Source organism: Microplitis mediator, chromosome 9 (assembly GCF_029852145.1).
Source record: "Microplitis mediator isolate UGA2020A chromosome 9, iyMicMedi2.1, whole genome shotgun sequence".
Classification (NCBI taxonomy): domain Eukaryota; kingdom Metazoa; phylum Arthropoda; class Insecta; order Hymenoptera; family Braconidae; genus Microplitis; species Microplitis mediator.
In genome coordinates, this window is record NC_079977.1 from 8,937,108 (window position 1) to 8,954,639 (window position 17,532).

A 17,532-nucleotide genomic window follows, 5' to 3' on the forward strand; every position below is an offset into this window, starting at 1 on the left:
TAAATTAATTATATCAAAACTAGCGTGTGTCATTTGAGCGATAAATCATTAGAGAAATAAAATCTAACCATGCGCTTTAAATTTTTCATTTATACTTGTGAATGCTAAATAAGTGAATAAATAAAATAAAATTTATAAATTTAACATCTGTGGAGGAGCTGTGGAAATTCGATTAACAGTTGCATTAAAATAATAAAATTATAATAATTTATAGGTAAATAAATTATTTATTATCTGATAAATAGTTACCCAATTTTTGTTAGGAATTGGACGTCGTATTTTATTCAACCAACCCTCGATGAAACGTAAAAATCCATCCATCAATTGGGATTGCTCGGATGGAGTTAGAGGTGTGTAAATATCACAGCGTGTTGATCCATCGAGAATTTTTTTTGTCGCTGCATTTGTTGATGGCAATAAAAACATGCGAAATCGCCAATATTTCAATGCCTACAATAAATAATTGGATTTATTAATTTGTCTAATTCTTAGCTTTTCAATAAAAATATTCATTTTTTATTTTAAGTTACAGAAGACTCTTTAAAATTCGATTAAAGTTAAAAAAACGATTTTATGCCTGTGCGATAATTGATACATCTAATTTGATATTTTTTTCTGAAAGCTGAGACTTTCTCTCATAAAATAGGTAATTTTCAGGATGTGCATATTTTTGTTTAAACAAAATTAATAATTGTGTAAATACATGTCATTGATTTTACAGTTTTATCAAACGGTAATAGTACATCGTGTGATAATGAATGAAACAAAACGATTTCAGACGAGAATAAAGTTGGCTGCTCGAGATGTAGGCGAAAGCTGATATTACCCGCAGTCTGAAGTCGTATTTCATCCCGTGTTGCACACTATATTTTTCATGATTGCCTGCATTGGACTTAAAGTTTCAGTGTCCGCAGTTAGTCAGGAACAATTTAATTTAAGACCAATGGTGTGATCAACTATTAGCGTTCGTGTAAATTATAATTTGCAATTTATAACTAAACAGAAACTATACATACTATTTATTATTTATACTAATTTTTATAAAACTCAATCATAAAGTCAAAACTGTCTTTTACGCAAATAAAATTAATAGTCTGAAATTACTATTAAACAAATGACAAGTATCGGAGTTCAAATTACGAATGCCTTTCCGCCAGCGGGCGGAAACATTATTAGTTTTTTTTCCAAGGGACGAAACATATGTTTCTGCCCGTTGACTGAAGGCATTCGCAGTTTACGCGTTTGCCTAGATTTAGTGCCCAGAAGGGGTTTGGCGCCCTTTAGGGGGCGTCAGACCAAGTACGTGTCACCCTCTACGTGGGTTCTGGGACCATTACTCCAACCGTTAGCGGTGCCCACATATTTTGCTGCGCTTGCGAAGCTGTCTCCTTTTAACTGTCTTAAATATCTAAGGGTAATAAGCCCGTACACAATACTATCACTAGCTATAGCTAGCTATAGTGATATTCACTTAGTGATGACGGTAGAGGGCAATCTTTTAATAGTTGCCGTCCTAGATCCAAGTGAGATAATGTGGAAGAAACCCTTTTAGGGTAATGAGTTATGCTGCGACTCACCACTTTTCTGCAGCCTGTAGACCAATACAGGGAATTGGTACCATGGGGGCCCCATCCAAGCCCCATTTCGGCCAGAGTCTCTTTATTTCCTGAGATAGAAGGAGTGGGGGGCCAGAGTGAGGTAGGACTCGTGGTGGCTGTGGTTAGATACCACGCGCAATGGGGATTTTTGATTATACCCCCGGTTAATGTCCACTCTTGGTCGTCTTTTCGGCCAGGAGTGTCGTCTGGGTGGAAGATGGGAGATTTCGCAGCGCGTGTATGCCCAAAAGGGTGAGGAAACGGACTCCCGTCAAACGGAGGTGGGCTTAACGGCCCCGTTACATTAATTAATTAATTACCTATATTTAGTCGCATCATTGGACTGTAATTAGCTTGTTTCGGTTGGCTATAGAGACACTGAAACTTTAAGTTTCGATGCTGGTATCATAAAAAATAATCTTATCATAATTTTTGCTGCCAAAGGTTCACGGCAGATAGATACCAGAAAACATATCCTCACACTACAAGATTTATACATCCAAGCTACTATAAAATTTTACCGGCGTTGATTTTACTTTCATAACGAATGATGAGTATTTACAGTAAAAGAATGTTTTAGACGTATGACACTTGGAGTCAAATACGGTGAAAGGCACACAAGCATTGCACACTTTCTTACCTATTATTGATAGCCTAGGGTATGCTTATATTAAAAATGTATCAACATCCTGAAAATTAGATGTATCAAGCGCCGCACAGTTATAAAATCGTTTTTTCAACTTTAATCAAAATTTAAAGGGTCTTTTGTAACTTAAAATAAAAAACAAATATTCTCGCTGCAAAGCTGAAAACTTTTCCTAAAAAAATGGTAATGTGCTCATTTTTATAAAAAATTTTTCTACTTTAAAAAAATTAATGAAAAAGTTGAAAAAAAAAAGTTTTCAAAAATTAAAATAATGATAACTTTGAAATGGTTGCATATGAAGGGCTTAACTTTTTAGAGAATTTTTTTTTTCGAATATATAGAATACGTCTACAAAGTTTGAAGTAAATCTGCGAGGGTCACCCCATAAAAATAACTTTATTTGGTGGAATGACCCATATACGAGTTTTAAAAACAATAATTAAAATTGAATTGTACAAGCAATGAGAAGTATTTTTATTGTGTAATTCTACACAAATTATTGTGCCTTTAATTATAAGGTCAGTCAAGAGTTAAAATTGTAATTGTAATATTTACCTCGACTAAAGAAAAATCCGTATCACCACGTGTACAAATATAATGATCTAAATAATTCCAATTATAATTTTCAAGTTTTTCTGTCGTAAAAGATACCCAGGAAACTTCATACGTGTCATGATGTGGTGCATGGAAACGATAACGATAATGAATATTGAATGGCGGATATGGATGTCTAAAAATATATTCAATTAAACTATTTATTTATTAATTACCAATATTGATTATTTAAATAATAATTACCTTGGTCGATATCTTGTCACAGTAATACAATTACCACATAATGATATTTTATGAAATATTCTCCCTATACTTAATAAATATTCTTCTTTTGGCTCTGAATCTGTTTGTCGACCACGCATTAGTGAACTTATATGACTTTTAATACCACTATCTTGTTTAGTTGATTGATTTTTGTTATTCGATGGTAATATTATTAATTGAAATCCCTTTAAATAAATTATCCAACTAGTTAATTAATAACTAATTAAATAAATAAACTAATTAATTACCTGAGCTAAACGTTGAGACACAAGTTCCTTAAAGACTTCAGCAGTAGTTAACGGTTTTTTATAAATGGCACGTTGTTGTGCGAAATCAGCATTTACATCATCAGGTAGTAAATTATAATCCGAAACAACGTAATCATTTTGTAAACTTCTTTTGTCAGGAAAATAATCGGTAGTTATTGGTAGACATGCTGGGATCGTTAAAGATTTCCAATCCACTCCTATTTTATTTTCATAATGATTAATAAATAAATTCATATATTAACAATTGATACTCCGTTACCTATCTGCATTAATTTATTGCCTTACTTAAATAATTTGTAAATAGTAAATAAGGTAATAGCTTCAATTATTGACATTATAAAAAGTGGAATAATCTACCCCCCCCCCCTCCTTCCACTCAATTCAGCTCTTTGAGAACTAGTCCTCTAATATATATAATATTTTTATAACTTTCAATCAATTTTCAATCAAATTTCCCTCGAAATTATTCGAGCACAAATTGCTTTATGTACTTTTCATTAATTAATTTTCAAGAAGAAAAATATATTAGTTTGAGGATCTACATAAAATAATCAAATCGATAAAAAATGAACTTCAATTTTGTATTACAAGTTATGAAGAAACAGCCAATCTAATTCTCAAATACGTTTCATGGAATTTGATTAGGTTTGGCAAAATTATTACTCATATTTGCCTACTGAATCCAATTAATCTGAAGTAACTTTACACTGTATTGCTAAAATCATTACAGCAAAAAAATTGTTTCGTAAAAAGTAAATTACAAACAATGTTCAACTTGTAATAAGAAAATTTTGTTTAGTATTTTTTCACAACGTACCAAGTTATACTCGAATTTTTATTTTAATGAATAAATGGCTTTCTGCAATCCAGTATTTCAACTTAAATTAATTGAATTGATTTTGCAATAAGTTCTATCCCAAATGATTAATTTGTGTCAACAATTTTTTTAATCTTATGATTTAAGAAAAAACTTCCAAATAAGGGATACATTAATTTAATAATAAAATAGTAAAATTAACTTTCTTAATTTAGGTTGTATTCACATCAAAATAAATGGATGTACGTAACCAAGTCATAACACCTTTTTTGTCGAAATAATGAAAGCTTTTACCTTAACAATAATTAAACCTCTAATAATATAAGACAATAATTTAATACAAATATTCCAAGTTCTGAGACTATGTTTTCCAATACCAATAATTATTTAAAATTCTACAAAAACATTAAAAAATAAATAAAAATACTAGACCTTAACCTTTAGAAGTTAATAATTAAAAATGATGTGTAATGAAAGAGTGCACAGAAAATTAGTAAAGAATAGAAGTATTGAAATAAAGATAAAAAAATAAAATAATAAGCAGTAGTGACGCAACTACACAAGCAAGCGTGCAAGCATTTTCTATAATATATATAAAAATTAATAAGTGTACGTTCCTTTTATAAATTTTTTTTTAGACAACTAATTAAATAAAAAATTATTCAAGCATTAAACTACTAGAATGAATTAAATTTTCAGTAATAAACGCTAACCTATTATCGCTGTGTCGTACACATCCGTTACAATTATTTATTTATTTAATATTTTAATTATTCGACATAATTTAAATGCCCAGCGTTGCGTCCCAAACACGAATGATAGCATGAAATAAAATCCAATAAAATTATTTGCAATGCTGTAAAAATTTATATCAATCGTATAAGAAAAAGTAAAAACTAAAAAACAAACATCATTAAAAGAAACACTATTTTTATTGTTTTATTGGATGACCATTAAATTTTAGATATTATTTCTTTGAAATATCTAAATAACGCTTATCATGATTGATTAATTTAATGGTCAAGGATCATGCTCATGAATTGATTTTTATTATTATTATTTTTATTTTTATTAGGGTTGTACATCTAAACCTGCTTGACCGGTTAAAAAAGTTAAACAAGTCAATTAGCTGGCACGCTCTCATCAGCTTATTAGCTGATTTAACCCGTTAACTTAACTAGCTTGGCTAATTACTCTCTAAATCTGCAACAGTGAATACCCCTGAAAAATAGTGTATATACACTATTTCACAGCTATAAGTATACCACTTGGTCACTGTTTCAGATTTAGAGAGTACCCAAGGGTTGAAACGGTTAATTTAATTTTTATAAATTCGCGATTCAATGTTAAGAGACAAGTAGAGGTAACAAAATTTTAAGCTGAAGAAACAAGTGTAATATAGATACATAAAAAATAAAACAATTACAATTTATAAAATTGTTGAGTCAAAATTATAGATTTATTCATAACTTCAACTTAGTGAATTACTAAGTCCTTCAATGATATCTCAATTTTCATAGAGAAATATTAATAGATTCGCATTTTCTGACAACAAACATCTAATTTGAGTTAACCGGTTAAACATTTGGCTAATTAGCTAAGCTAATTAAGCTAACCGGTTAAATCAGCTAAGCTGATGAGCTAGCCAACTAATTAACCTGGTGAACTTTTTTAACCGGTTAAGCTGGTTTAGATGTACAGCCCGCATTATCATTATTATTATTATTATTATTATTATTATTATTATTATTATTATTATTATTATTATTATTATTATTATTATTATTATTATTATTATTATTATTATTATTATTATTATTATTATTATTATTATTATTATTATTATTATTATTATTATTATTATTATTATTATTATTATTATTATTATTATTATTATTATTATTATTATTATTATTATTATTATTATTATTATTATTATTATTATTATTATTATTATTATTATTATTATTATTATTATTATTATTATTATTATTATTATTATTATTATTATTATTATTATTATTATTATTATTATTATTATTATTATTATTATTATTATTATTATTATTATTATTATTATTATTATTATTATTATTATTATTATTATTATTATTATTATTATTATTATTATTATTATTATTATTATTATTATTATTATTATTATTATTATTATTATTATTATTATTATTATTATTATTATTATTATTATTATTATTATTATTATTATTATTATTATTATTATTATTATTATTATTATTATTATTATTATTATTATTATTATTATTATTATTATTATTATTATTATTATTATTATTATTATTATTATTATTATTATTATTATTATTATTATTATTATTATTATTATTATTATTATTATTATTATTATTATTATTATTATTATTATTATTATTATTATTATTATTATTATTATTATTATTATTATTATTATTATTATTATTATTATTATTATTATTATTATTATTATTATTATTATTATTATTATTATTATTATTATTATTATTATTATTATTATTATTATTATTATTATTATTATTATTATTATTATTATTATTATTATTATTATTATTATTATTATTATTATTATTATTATTATTATTATTATTATTATTATTATTATTATTATTATTATTATTATTATTATTATTATTATTATTATTATTATTATTATTATTATTATTATTATTATTATTATTATTATTATTATTATTATTATTATTATTATTATTATTATTATTATTATTATTATTATTATTATTATTATTATTATTATTATTATTATTATTATTATTATTATTATTATTATTATTATTATCATCATTATCATTATGATTATTATTATTAAATAAATAAGACTGGCAATGATCATAAATTGGTCGATTGGGTAGATTGTTGAGGCTTAATGTCGTAAAATGATTGATTTAATAAATAAAACAATGACAATTAAACAACATTAAGTTAGCCAACCTGTAGTGAGAGCTGGTGTCCACTCTTGTTCACCAGTCGCACCCCACAATAACGTCAAACTTTTATTATTCGGTAGACCATAATGATTATTTTTATCTCCACTCACATAACTTTGATGATTTCCTCGTAATGTTTTTCCTCGTATGTTTGTATCTGTCAACAAACTTGTCGACGCTGCTATGTATCGCGTTTTAAATATTTGCACTTATTTTTATGTATATTTTAAGGTAGTAATTAAAATATATATATATATATATATATATATATATATATATATATATATATATATATATATATATATATATATATATATTAGGATGCTTAAAAAAAAACTTTTTTTTTTCTTTCAAACAGATTCAAAAGTTTTGTTAAGGTATAAAAATTTGCCTGAACATTTGAGCTTTTAATATTAATATTAAGAAGGGGCGTATCGCACTTCTCTATTTTCCATAAGAATAACATGGGAATAGTATATTATACACCGAAGGAGAAAAGTAGGACATTTTTCCCTCGGTGTGTAGAATTGCTTACCCTAGCCAAAGGCGAAAAATATACTATTTTTTCTTCTTCCGATTTTTATAACTTGCTAAATATGCATTGTTTAATTTTAAAGTAATAAAAAATTTAGAATCTAAGTTCTCAAAGTTGTCGAATAGTCATATTATTTTTTATCCGTGTAAATCGTGTTTATTCACTGTACTAGTTACACTAGTTATTATTAGTAGAATTATGTGATGTACGAAAGGGTGCATCAGAAAATTTTTAGACAATTATTTTCTTACTTCTAGAAGCGGTGAAATTTTATTTTTATTTTCAGAATTCCTGCGTGTTCTATAATAAATTTTTATTTATTATACAATATGCAAAAATTGGGAAAAATCTTCATCACTTGTAAAAAGAAGAAAATGATGGTCTGAAAATTTTTCTGATGCACCTCTTTGTATATCATATTACCAACAATGAATGCTCATATATGATCATATATGGTCAGACATGAATTTTTTTTTCCCCGGGAGGGGTTGTATAAATATTCGTATTAAGAGCTTAAACCTGGCGGAATTTTTTTTTATATATTTACAGGAGTTTTAAAGAGCATATCTATCATATTTATAAAATCACTTCAGTAAGGACCATCCTAATATATATATATATATATATATATATATATATATATATATAGAAATAAAAACTTACGATCTTGGAAACCAACTTGTGAAGCAGATCGTGAAAGAGTGGATTCAATGGGCGATGAACTAGTAGCTGAAATAACATTGAGCGATCTATCATTTTTACTTTGTGCCGGAACGGCTTGGTAGTGATGCTGCTGGATCAGAACGCCAGTGGGTCCTTTTGGAAAAATGTGCGTCCATCTGCGTCTGTTACTTGTCAATTTAATAGTAACATGAGAAGGATCAAAGGGATTTATGAGTGCGCGACCTGGCCGGTGTAATACTGATGGCTGAATTGATGAATTCGCTGGACTACCTGCGCTTCCGACAACTGGCCGAAATGTTGGCGACAATTCTTCAGTATCACTTTTAATTGGCGTTTTGGAAGCTAAAATAATGATTTATAAATTACTTATTTATAATCATTAACAATAATAATTAAATAAATAAAATAGTTACTGTTGGAAACATTATGTGTATCATCAGTACGACATGGTATTGTGATAGCCGCGCTACGTATTCCACTTAGTGATAAATTAATATCTGTTGTCAAATGATGAATGTCTGGATCAGACATTTTGCGCTTTAATAATTTTAATGCTTGGGCATTATTATGTGTCTCCATACATGCAACACTTGTTTTTTTAGTTCTTGATCCTCTGTAATTTAAATACATTTAATTATAAATTAATAATTAAATAAGATATTTTGTAATTGATTAATTATTAATTACTTGGCAGAATGTAAAGTTGGTAGCTGAAAAACCTGAGCGTCATAGGCATCATAATCATATAACATATTGTGTAGACATTCACGCGGATCATCTTGAATTAATTTGTTGTTGCTATTCAATAATTTTTCACTATCTAAAGGGAGTTTAGTCCTTCGTTGAGGCAACTTTATTCGAGGTATAAAATTTGAGTATGGAATTTTTTTGTTAGTTGAATAGAAGCTTAAATTTATCCAGTGAGGCATACTATAGTCATCTGGAGCTTTTAATGTTGATGTGTCTTTATTATGGAACTAAAATATTTAATTTAATTAATATTAATTATTATAAGTTAATGAATGTATACGTACTTTGAGCAGTGGGACAGCATGCAAAGGTTGTTCTCCGACACAAACTAAATCACTTCCAACACCATTATCGATAATTCGTTGTTTAGTAACATTTGTTAACTCGCGGTCGACTTCAAAGACACCCACGCCGGGGGTTATTACTACTGATAATTGTCCAGTACGATCGAAACTTCTATCTAAATAATGTTTTTCAAATACTGTAATTTAGAAAATATTTTATTGAACTAATAAATAAATTATGTATATGATTAATTATTTAATATATAAAGTTTTTATTTAATTATTAGGGTAACAACCGTGCTCTATTTGTCTGAAAGTTTAATTATAAGTAAAAAAAAACTCTGAAAATATTAACATTATTGTGTTTATTTCCAAAAATGTACGCAGTTGAAAAATTTGTGTTAAATTTAACACAAATCACATGTCCCAAACGGTCCACTCAATTTTTTGTGTTAATTTATCAGATTATACTTGTGTCAAACAATACTACAGGTTTGAAACTTGTTGAGATCAGATAACACATTCAACGTTAGTTAAATTTACACTTGATGATGTCAAATAATTGACACAAAATATTTAACCATTGAATTTTTATACACAAGAACACAAAATTTTCAACCGTGTAGTGAATTATCTGAAAAACTAAAAATTGTCCTTTTTTGGATTCTTTTCAAATCAATTTCAGAGTTAAAAAAAAAAACTTGTGGAAAATTTATTCAAATTCTAAAAAACTTATACACTGAGCGAAAAAATTATTTTTACAAACAGAAAATATATTCTTGATGTAAGAAAGTAATTTATTGTAAATTTGCAATAAAGTTCTTTTCAGCTGAAATAATTACAAACTCTTTTGTAGTGATTTCGTTTCAAAAAAAAATTTACTTTTTACAAAATAAAATATTAAAAAAAAAAAAATTACCAAACTTTCCCCTCAAAAGTTGTATCATTAAAATTAATAAAATTTGTAGATCCATGAAAAGTTTTTTTATCAACAGACATTTTAAATTTTTATAAAATAATTCTTTCATTATTTTCAAAAATATTTTACTACGTAGCGAATGATATTTATTTCCACAAAAAGATTCGACAAAAGAGATTGTAATTTTTTTAGTCAAAAAATGATATTATTTAAAATTTTAAATAAATGAATTTCTTAGATAAGAAATGCATGTTTTTGTAGAAGTCATATTTTCTTTCTAATTTTTGCACTCCCTGACTATGAATCTCGTCTATTTCTTACAAAAAAGTCGGAGAAGTGTTCGTCTACTGTCGTGTATTCTGTAATTTTGATTCCGAAAATTTCAAGCCCTTCGTTTTCAAAGTTAGATAGATTCCATTGTATTGAATTTCTGTAGCATAATTGGTTGCCAAGATTTCTAAGATTAAAGAGAAAAAAAAAAACGATTTTTCATTCAACGGCTGATATCTCAAGAACAAGTTCAATTGTTGTAGTCTTTTTAAAAAGAAAATTGAAGCTGAATAAATATGTTAATCAGTCTTGGCACTGAGACAGTTCACTAAAAATTTCCAAAGTCCGTAGAGATATTAAAAGTTATAAAAAAATTTTCGAAAACCTTTGTTGTGAGCTATTTTCTCTTGAGTTGTGCAACTAGTGTTCAATGAAAGAGCTGTGAATTAGAGATTTAAAGCTTTAAAATAATTAATTTTTTAATTCCTGTACGATCATTGCGTCAAAAGTTACAGCATTTCAAAAATCACTAAAAATTAAAAAAATTTCTTGTTCTTTTAATTTTTGTGCAGAATGTAATTAGTTCAAATAAACATGCTATCGAGTGACATATTAACTTGTATGTTTAATAACTTTTCAGTGATCTAAATAAATATTTATTAACGATTAATAAATTTTATCAAATGTAACAAACTTGCATGAGATACTTTTTTAATTGTTAATTGATAATTGTTTTTAATTATTTTCGGAGTAAATAATTTATTAAATATTTATTATAAAGCTTATTTAACATATAAAAAAAAATCTTCCATTGGTGTTTATAAATTAAATAATTGAATGAAATTTACCATTAAGTGACATATTGAGTACTTCTAAAAAATTCCCCTGAGCAGCTGTAGAATTACTAGCTTCTGGTATAGTAATTCCCGGTTTCTGATGATACTCAAGAACAATTTTACGGTAATCAGTAAATAATTTTCTTAATTGTACTAAAATATTACCCCAGTCTTCAAACCGTTCATTTTGAACAGCAACTCGATAAAAATCTTCATAAAAACGTCCTCGGTAATCTTGCTGCAAGCACTCTCTCATATGATTAGGAAACTCTTCAAGAGTACTCGCGTTATAAAAAGTCCTAGAAAATAGTACAATAGTAACTTCATGATTGCTGCCATTTTTTTTCCATTTCTGGAGAAGGTCAGCCAGGAACCCATTGACAGCTTTCTCAAAATACAAGTCTCCGTGTATATCAAAATCCCACATTTCGCAGCTCATTTGGATAAATAGATATACCATGCTAGTTGATGAACGGAAAACGACTTTCGTATCATCAGTTATAACACCACAAGCAACTCGGTCACCTTGGGACCACATTTCGTAGACTTGACATCGTATACTTCCGCCACAGAACTCAATTTTTTTATTCATGTACACACAAGTATTTACCAAACTATTTTTTAATCTCCACATCTCACTCCGTCCCATGTACTGATCTTTGAATGTCAGCTCCACAGAGTCCAGAGCTACGTCATCTGGATTCACAATATTCATGTAAACATCTGCGTATGTACGTAATTGAAACATCTGAGCGATATTATTTTCAACACTAATTGTTTCACGGCCTTGCAAATCTTCTTTGAATGAAGTCACTTGTAATAATAAACGACTGAACTCATCTTCTTGGTGATAGATTTCCACTACGTCTCCTATTTTTATTTCTGGATAGTCTTTTGGATTTATTATTAAATCTTCACCACTGAAATTCTTCTGGTGAACTATTAATTTAAAAGTTTTCATTTTTATTTTTATATTTATATAACTACATTAATTTATTTACTAGTTACAAAACTTATATATTTATCAGTCGAAAATATTTACACATTTTATTTTTTTACACTTTTTCGAGGTTAGTTTCTCTACATTCTGACAGACGATTAGAAATCAGCTGATTAAATTTGGCGCTACTTGTTAAAACGAATCAAATTTAAAAAAAGAAATATTAACATTCGGCAACACACCAACAATGGAAAGAACTTTTTATTTTAAAATTAAATCGAGAAATCAATTTGATTATTCTTCAGGTAGAATTATACTTCAATGATTTAAAAATAACTTCCTAATTATTTCCATTTTGGTGTCAAACTCTTAAAAAAAAATAGTGTTATGATCGATATCAAGAGCTTGACATTAAAATGAGAACAACTAGAAAACAATGCAGAATTATAAAAAACTTCATTCAAAATAATTCGTAAGGAATAAAATTGTCTACAAAAAGGATTCGATGACATTTTGTGATAAGTCTGATAGTATCGTCGGAAAAGTAAAAAGATCTCGAAACTTACTATAAATTTGACTTCAAGCTTCAATAACTTTTGAACAGATGGATTTATCAAAAAATTATAAGAGACTTTTTTGTAGAGCGTTAAAATCCCTACAAAAATATATCCTGAGCTTATATGTACAACGAGCCATTGCCGACGTGTAAAATTCCGAGCTTAAAATGTTTTTTTTCCTATGTTATATTAAAATGGAAAATAGAAAATTGTGATTCGCGACCTCCCCTAACCAAAAATTTCCATAGAATCCACTAAAATGCGACAAAAACCGCATAGCAATCAATACAGTCTATAGAATTCTATGCGGTTTTTGTCGCATTTGAGTGGATTCTATGGGAATTTTTGGATAGTGCCCTAAACTAAACCAAATTCCCTACAAAAAAATTCCTGTACAATTTTGTTGTAAAGTTAGTGGTTTGTAAGTAAAATAAAAAAAAAATTGCAACCCTCGCAGATTTGAATCACGGTGGGTTTGTTCCATTCTACCACTGTGATTACGCGGTGTATCCACCGTGATTCCACGATTGCTTAACCACTGTGTATACACGGTGTTTTCACTGTGATTACGCGGTGGATACACCGTGGTACTACGGTGGTGAAATAGCACAAAGCCACCGTGGAATCACGGTGGATACACCGCGTAATCACAGTGGAAACACCGTGTATACACAGTGGTCAAGCCACCGTGGAATCACGGTGGATTCACCGCGTAATCGGAGTGGATACACTGTGTATACCCGGTGGTGAAATGGAACAAACCCACCGCGTAACCACGGTGGATCCACGGTGTTTACACTTCCACGGTGTTTCCACCGTGATTCAAATCTGCGAGGGAATTCGAAAAAAAATTGGCTTTAAGATTCTTTACCGGTGAGACCGGTTACAAAACATAAATTAGTTACAAGCAGTGATTTCCATCTATGGCCTATAGCGAAGCTATAGATAATTGAAAAAAAAATTTTTTAATTTATATCACGTTAATTAAATGGTACAATTTTAAATTCATTTAGCGAGTGCTTAAAATTAAAATAAAGAGCGCATCTTTGGTGAGAATTTTAGGTATTTAAAGTTAATAACTTTTTAAAAATCAACGTTCAAACGGTATTTACAGCAAAACTGCTACTCTGACGGAAAGTATCAAATAAAGGTTTTGTACCGAATTTCATTAATTACAAAAAGGCTTCTAAAACCTCAATATAAATTTTGTACTTAGTGATAAGTTAATATGTTTAATAAATACTTTTTCATGGAAATTATTATTTTCTGCTTGTATGACATAAAGGTAATAATTTTTCTAACTAAATTTACTTTGAATACACTGAGAGAAAAAAGTGTATATTTCCAAGTAAAATTTCTTGATTTAAGTATTATTTTACTTAAATAGTGCCAAGTAAATATTTTCTTAATTTTAGTAAATATTTTCTTAATTTTAGTAAAAATGCATTGTCTGTAGAAATTTATGAGTAGATTCAAACAATTGTTATAAAGATAAGAAATATTATACTTCGATGTAGTAAATTTTTTTTTGTTTTCAGTATTATGAGTTAAGTAAATATGGTTACTTGAATTTAATTTTTTTTTCTCTCAGTGTAAAACTCAGCTACGATCAAAATGGTCATTTTAACAAATTTATTATACCATTATAATATTTTTCACTTATTTTCAAATCGATTTATGTAAAGATTGTGTTAAAAACATGACCACACCCTGATTAAAAAAGTGAATTGAAAAGTATTGAAAATTATTTCAATTCTTTTCAATCCCTCGGCGGGATAGGAAAGTATTGAATGGAATTGAAATTTCGATCGTTTGAATACTTTCCAATTCCAAAGTGGAATTCAAAAGTATTGAAAAGAATTCAATCCCACACTTGATCCGAAATATCGGATTATTTAGGTATTGAGAAGGATTCGGAAAGATTCAAAAATTTCAATTCATTTCAATCTTTTTCAATCCCACACATGACCCGAAATGTGATATTATTTAGGTATTGAGAAGGATTCAGAAAGATTCAAAAATTTCAATTCATTTCAATCTTTTTCAATCCCACACTTGATCCGAAATGTCGGATTATTTAGGTATTGAGAAGGATTCAGAAAGATTAAAAATATCAATTCATTTCAATCTTTTTCAATTCCTCGGAAGTTCAGAAATTCTTTTATTATTTTGGGATTGAAAAGTCTTCATTTTATGTCAAAATGAAAACCTTGGGGTATAGAAAGTATTCGAAAGGATTCATTTCTCATCTTTTTCAATACTTTTCAATCCACTTTTTTAATCAGGGCAACCATACCGTTGATTTCTAAAAAGTTATTAACTTCAAATACTTGTCACTTTTGAACCGTGCGTTTTAGAGCTTATGAACTCATGAACAATTTTGTAGAACACAAAATTTCCTATAAAAAACTTTTTCCTCAACGTCAAATAAAGTTATAGGATTTTTTATAAAAACAAAAAAAAAAAAATAAAAATCCCGTACTATTAGCATGGGAAAATTCAAAGAGCGAGCGCCACCTTTTAAAATTGAAATAAAAAGTCGTCCTTTTGACAGGATTTTTTTTCGATTTATAGAAGCTTTTTTTACAACAGCCGAAAGAAGAAAAAAACATCGATTTTTTTTGGAGCTCCCTAGTATATATATATAAAATTTTCTAAATGTCATCTTATCTCATTGTAATAGTCATATTCTTATAAAAAATATATCGAAAAAAGTATGGGCGTGTTCGGCCAAACTAAAGTCCTAAAGATTTCCCTAATAGTCACTTTAGCTTGAAATTGACGATAATTTGATGTTTGAATTACTTCAGATTTGCGGCCCGAATTTGCCGACAATTTGACAGCAAAAGTTGAAAATAAAAATTTGCGGTTAATTTTTCTTCAATTTAAAGGTACCCTGCATGGAGAATAGAGACAGTCTCTATTGTTATGTCCTCAGTGGCCTCAGGTGCCTCCACCTGTTAATTAATTGGCTTGCAGGCACACCGTCAAAAGTAAAAATTTCAGAAGTATACCAACTTCAGAAACTCACAGTTAGGAATGTAAAAAATAAAGATGGTTCATAATTCAGAATGACAAATTATCACCTTGTCAAAAACATCGAATCTCTAATCTTTATATCAACGCATACTCAGAATTTACAATATTTATCCTTTCGTAATAAAGAATTAACAATATTTAGAATGACAATATTTCAGAAATTCAATACTTCCGAAATTTCAAACTACGAACGCCAATTCTTCAGAATTACATTTTATACGAATGACCATTTTAGTAAAATTTTCTAAGCTTTGCTGACAGTCGGTATTACAGACTTTCCCTATGAATTTACCATTATCATGTGAGTGCTTTGGCGGATTGATTGTGTTTAAAAAATTTGTATGAATCGTTGTGTAATAATTATATATGAATTTAACGAGTTTAATTTGTATGAAACGATTCAATTGAATGTACTTAATTAAGATAGAAGTGCTATTTGTGGCCAGTGTTTTATTTTTAGACCTTTAATATTTTATTTTAATTAATGGAGAAGTATAAAAAAAAAAAAAAATTCATTCTAATACAGTAAAAAAAATTCCCTTTGAATAAATTAAAAAAAATTCATTATATCATTACGTACCTTGCGTATTATTTTATTAAAATTTTTGAAGTAACCAAAACTGGCACTAAAGTGGCCACAAATAGTACTTCTATCCTATATGAATTATAAAATAAAATTCAAATAAGATATTAAAAATTATACACGGATCAATGTCCAATAGAATAAATTAATTATTCTTGAACTATAATTATTATTTTAAATATTGGACCTAATAAAACATAAACATATGTGTTAATTATAAATTTATAAATAAAAAATACGTCTGGATTTGATTTAGGCTGTAGTTTTATTCATCACACAAGCATTAATAATAATTAAGTTACAATAATAATTTAAATTTCATAATATAACCGTAAAATTAGTCACATAATTTTTTTAACACATGTGAATAAACAATATAATCTCATCTTTTCAAAAATAGTTTATAGATTTTAAATATTATCAATTTAAATAAACTAAATTTTAATCGAAACTAATCTTGATGTATATCAGTATATACCCTGTTCAAAAATTCTTATAGAATCCACTCAACTGCGACAAAAACCGCATAGAATCTTATAGACTGTATTGGTTTCAATGCCGTTTTTGTCGCATGTGATTGGATTCTATGAGAATTTTTAAATTATTATTATTGTAACTTAATTATTATTAATGCTTGTGTGATGAATAAAAATACAGCCTGAATCAAATCTAGATGTATTTTTTATTTATACATTTATAATTAACATATATGTTTATGTTTTATTAGGTCCAATATTTTAAATAATAATTATAATTCAAGAATAATTAATTTATTCTATTGGACATTGATCCGTGTATAATTTTTAATATCTTATTTGAATTTTATTTTATAATTCATATAGGATAGAAGTACCATTTGTGGCCATTTTAGTGCCAGTTTTGGTTGCTTCAAAAATTTTAATAAAATAATATGCAAGGTACGTGATGATATAATGAATTTTTTTTAATTTATTCAAAGGGAATTTTTTTTACTGTATTAGAATGAATTTTTTTTTTTTTATACTT

The 17,532-nt window shown here is 27.3% G+C and overlaps 1 protein-coding gene across 11 annotated transcripts in view; it reads right to left on the bottom strand.

The window, feature by feature from the left end:
* Positions 1-12,494, bottom strand: part of LOC130675154 (GATOR complex protein Iml1) — a 29,068-nt gene extending 16,574 nt beyond the window's left edge. For 3 of the 11 annotated variants that reach the window (XM_057480686.1, XM_057480684.1, XM_057480675.1), the window contains exons 1-10: positions 11,421-12,494; positions 9,384-9,580; positions 9,037-9,326; positions 8,763-8,962; positions 8,329-8,691; positions 7,135-7,338; positions 3,312-3,529; positions 3,043-3,248; positions 2,800-2,974; positions 250-450 (exon numbers count right to left, since the gene is read on the bottom strand). In XM_057480686.1, the coding sequence (XP_057336669.1) occupies positions 250-450; positions 2,800-2,974; positions 3,043-3,248; positions 3,312-3,529; positions 7,135-7,338; positions 8,329-8,691; positions 8,763-8,962; positions 9,037-9,326; positions 9,384-9,580; positions 11,421-12,369 (3,003 nt within the window). In that variant the 5' untranslated portion in view covers positions 12,370-12,494. The remainder of the gene's footprint in view (positions 1-249; positions 451-2,799; positions 2,975-3,042; positions 3,249-3,311; positions 3,530-7,134; positions 7,339-8,328; positions 8,692-8,762; positions 8,963-9,036; positions 9,327-9,383; positions 9,581-11,420) is intronic. The other 8 variants (XM_057480681.1, XM_057480683.1, XM_057480676.1 and 5 more) reach the window with 6 other exon arrangements.
* Between the last annotated feature and the right edge of the window lie 5,038 nt (positions 12,495-17,532).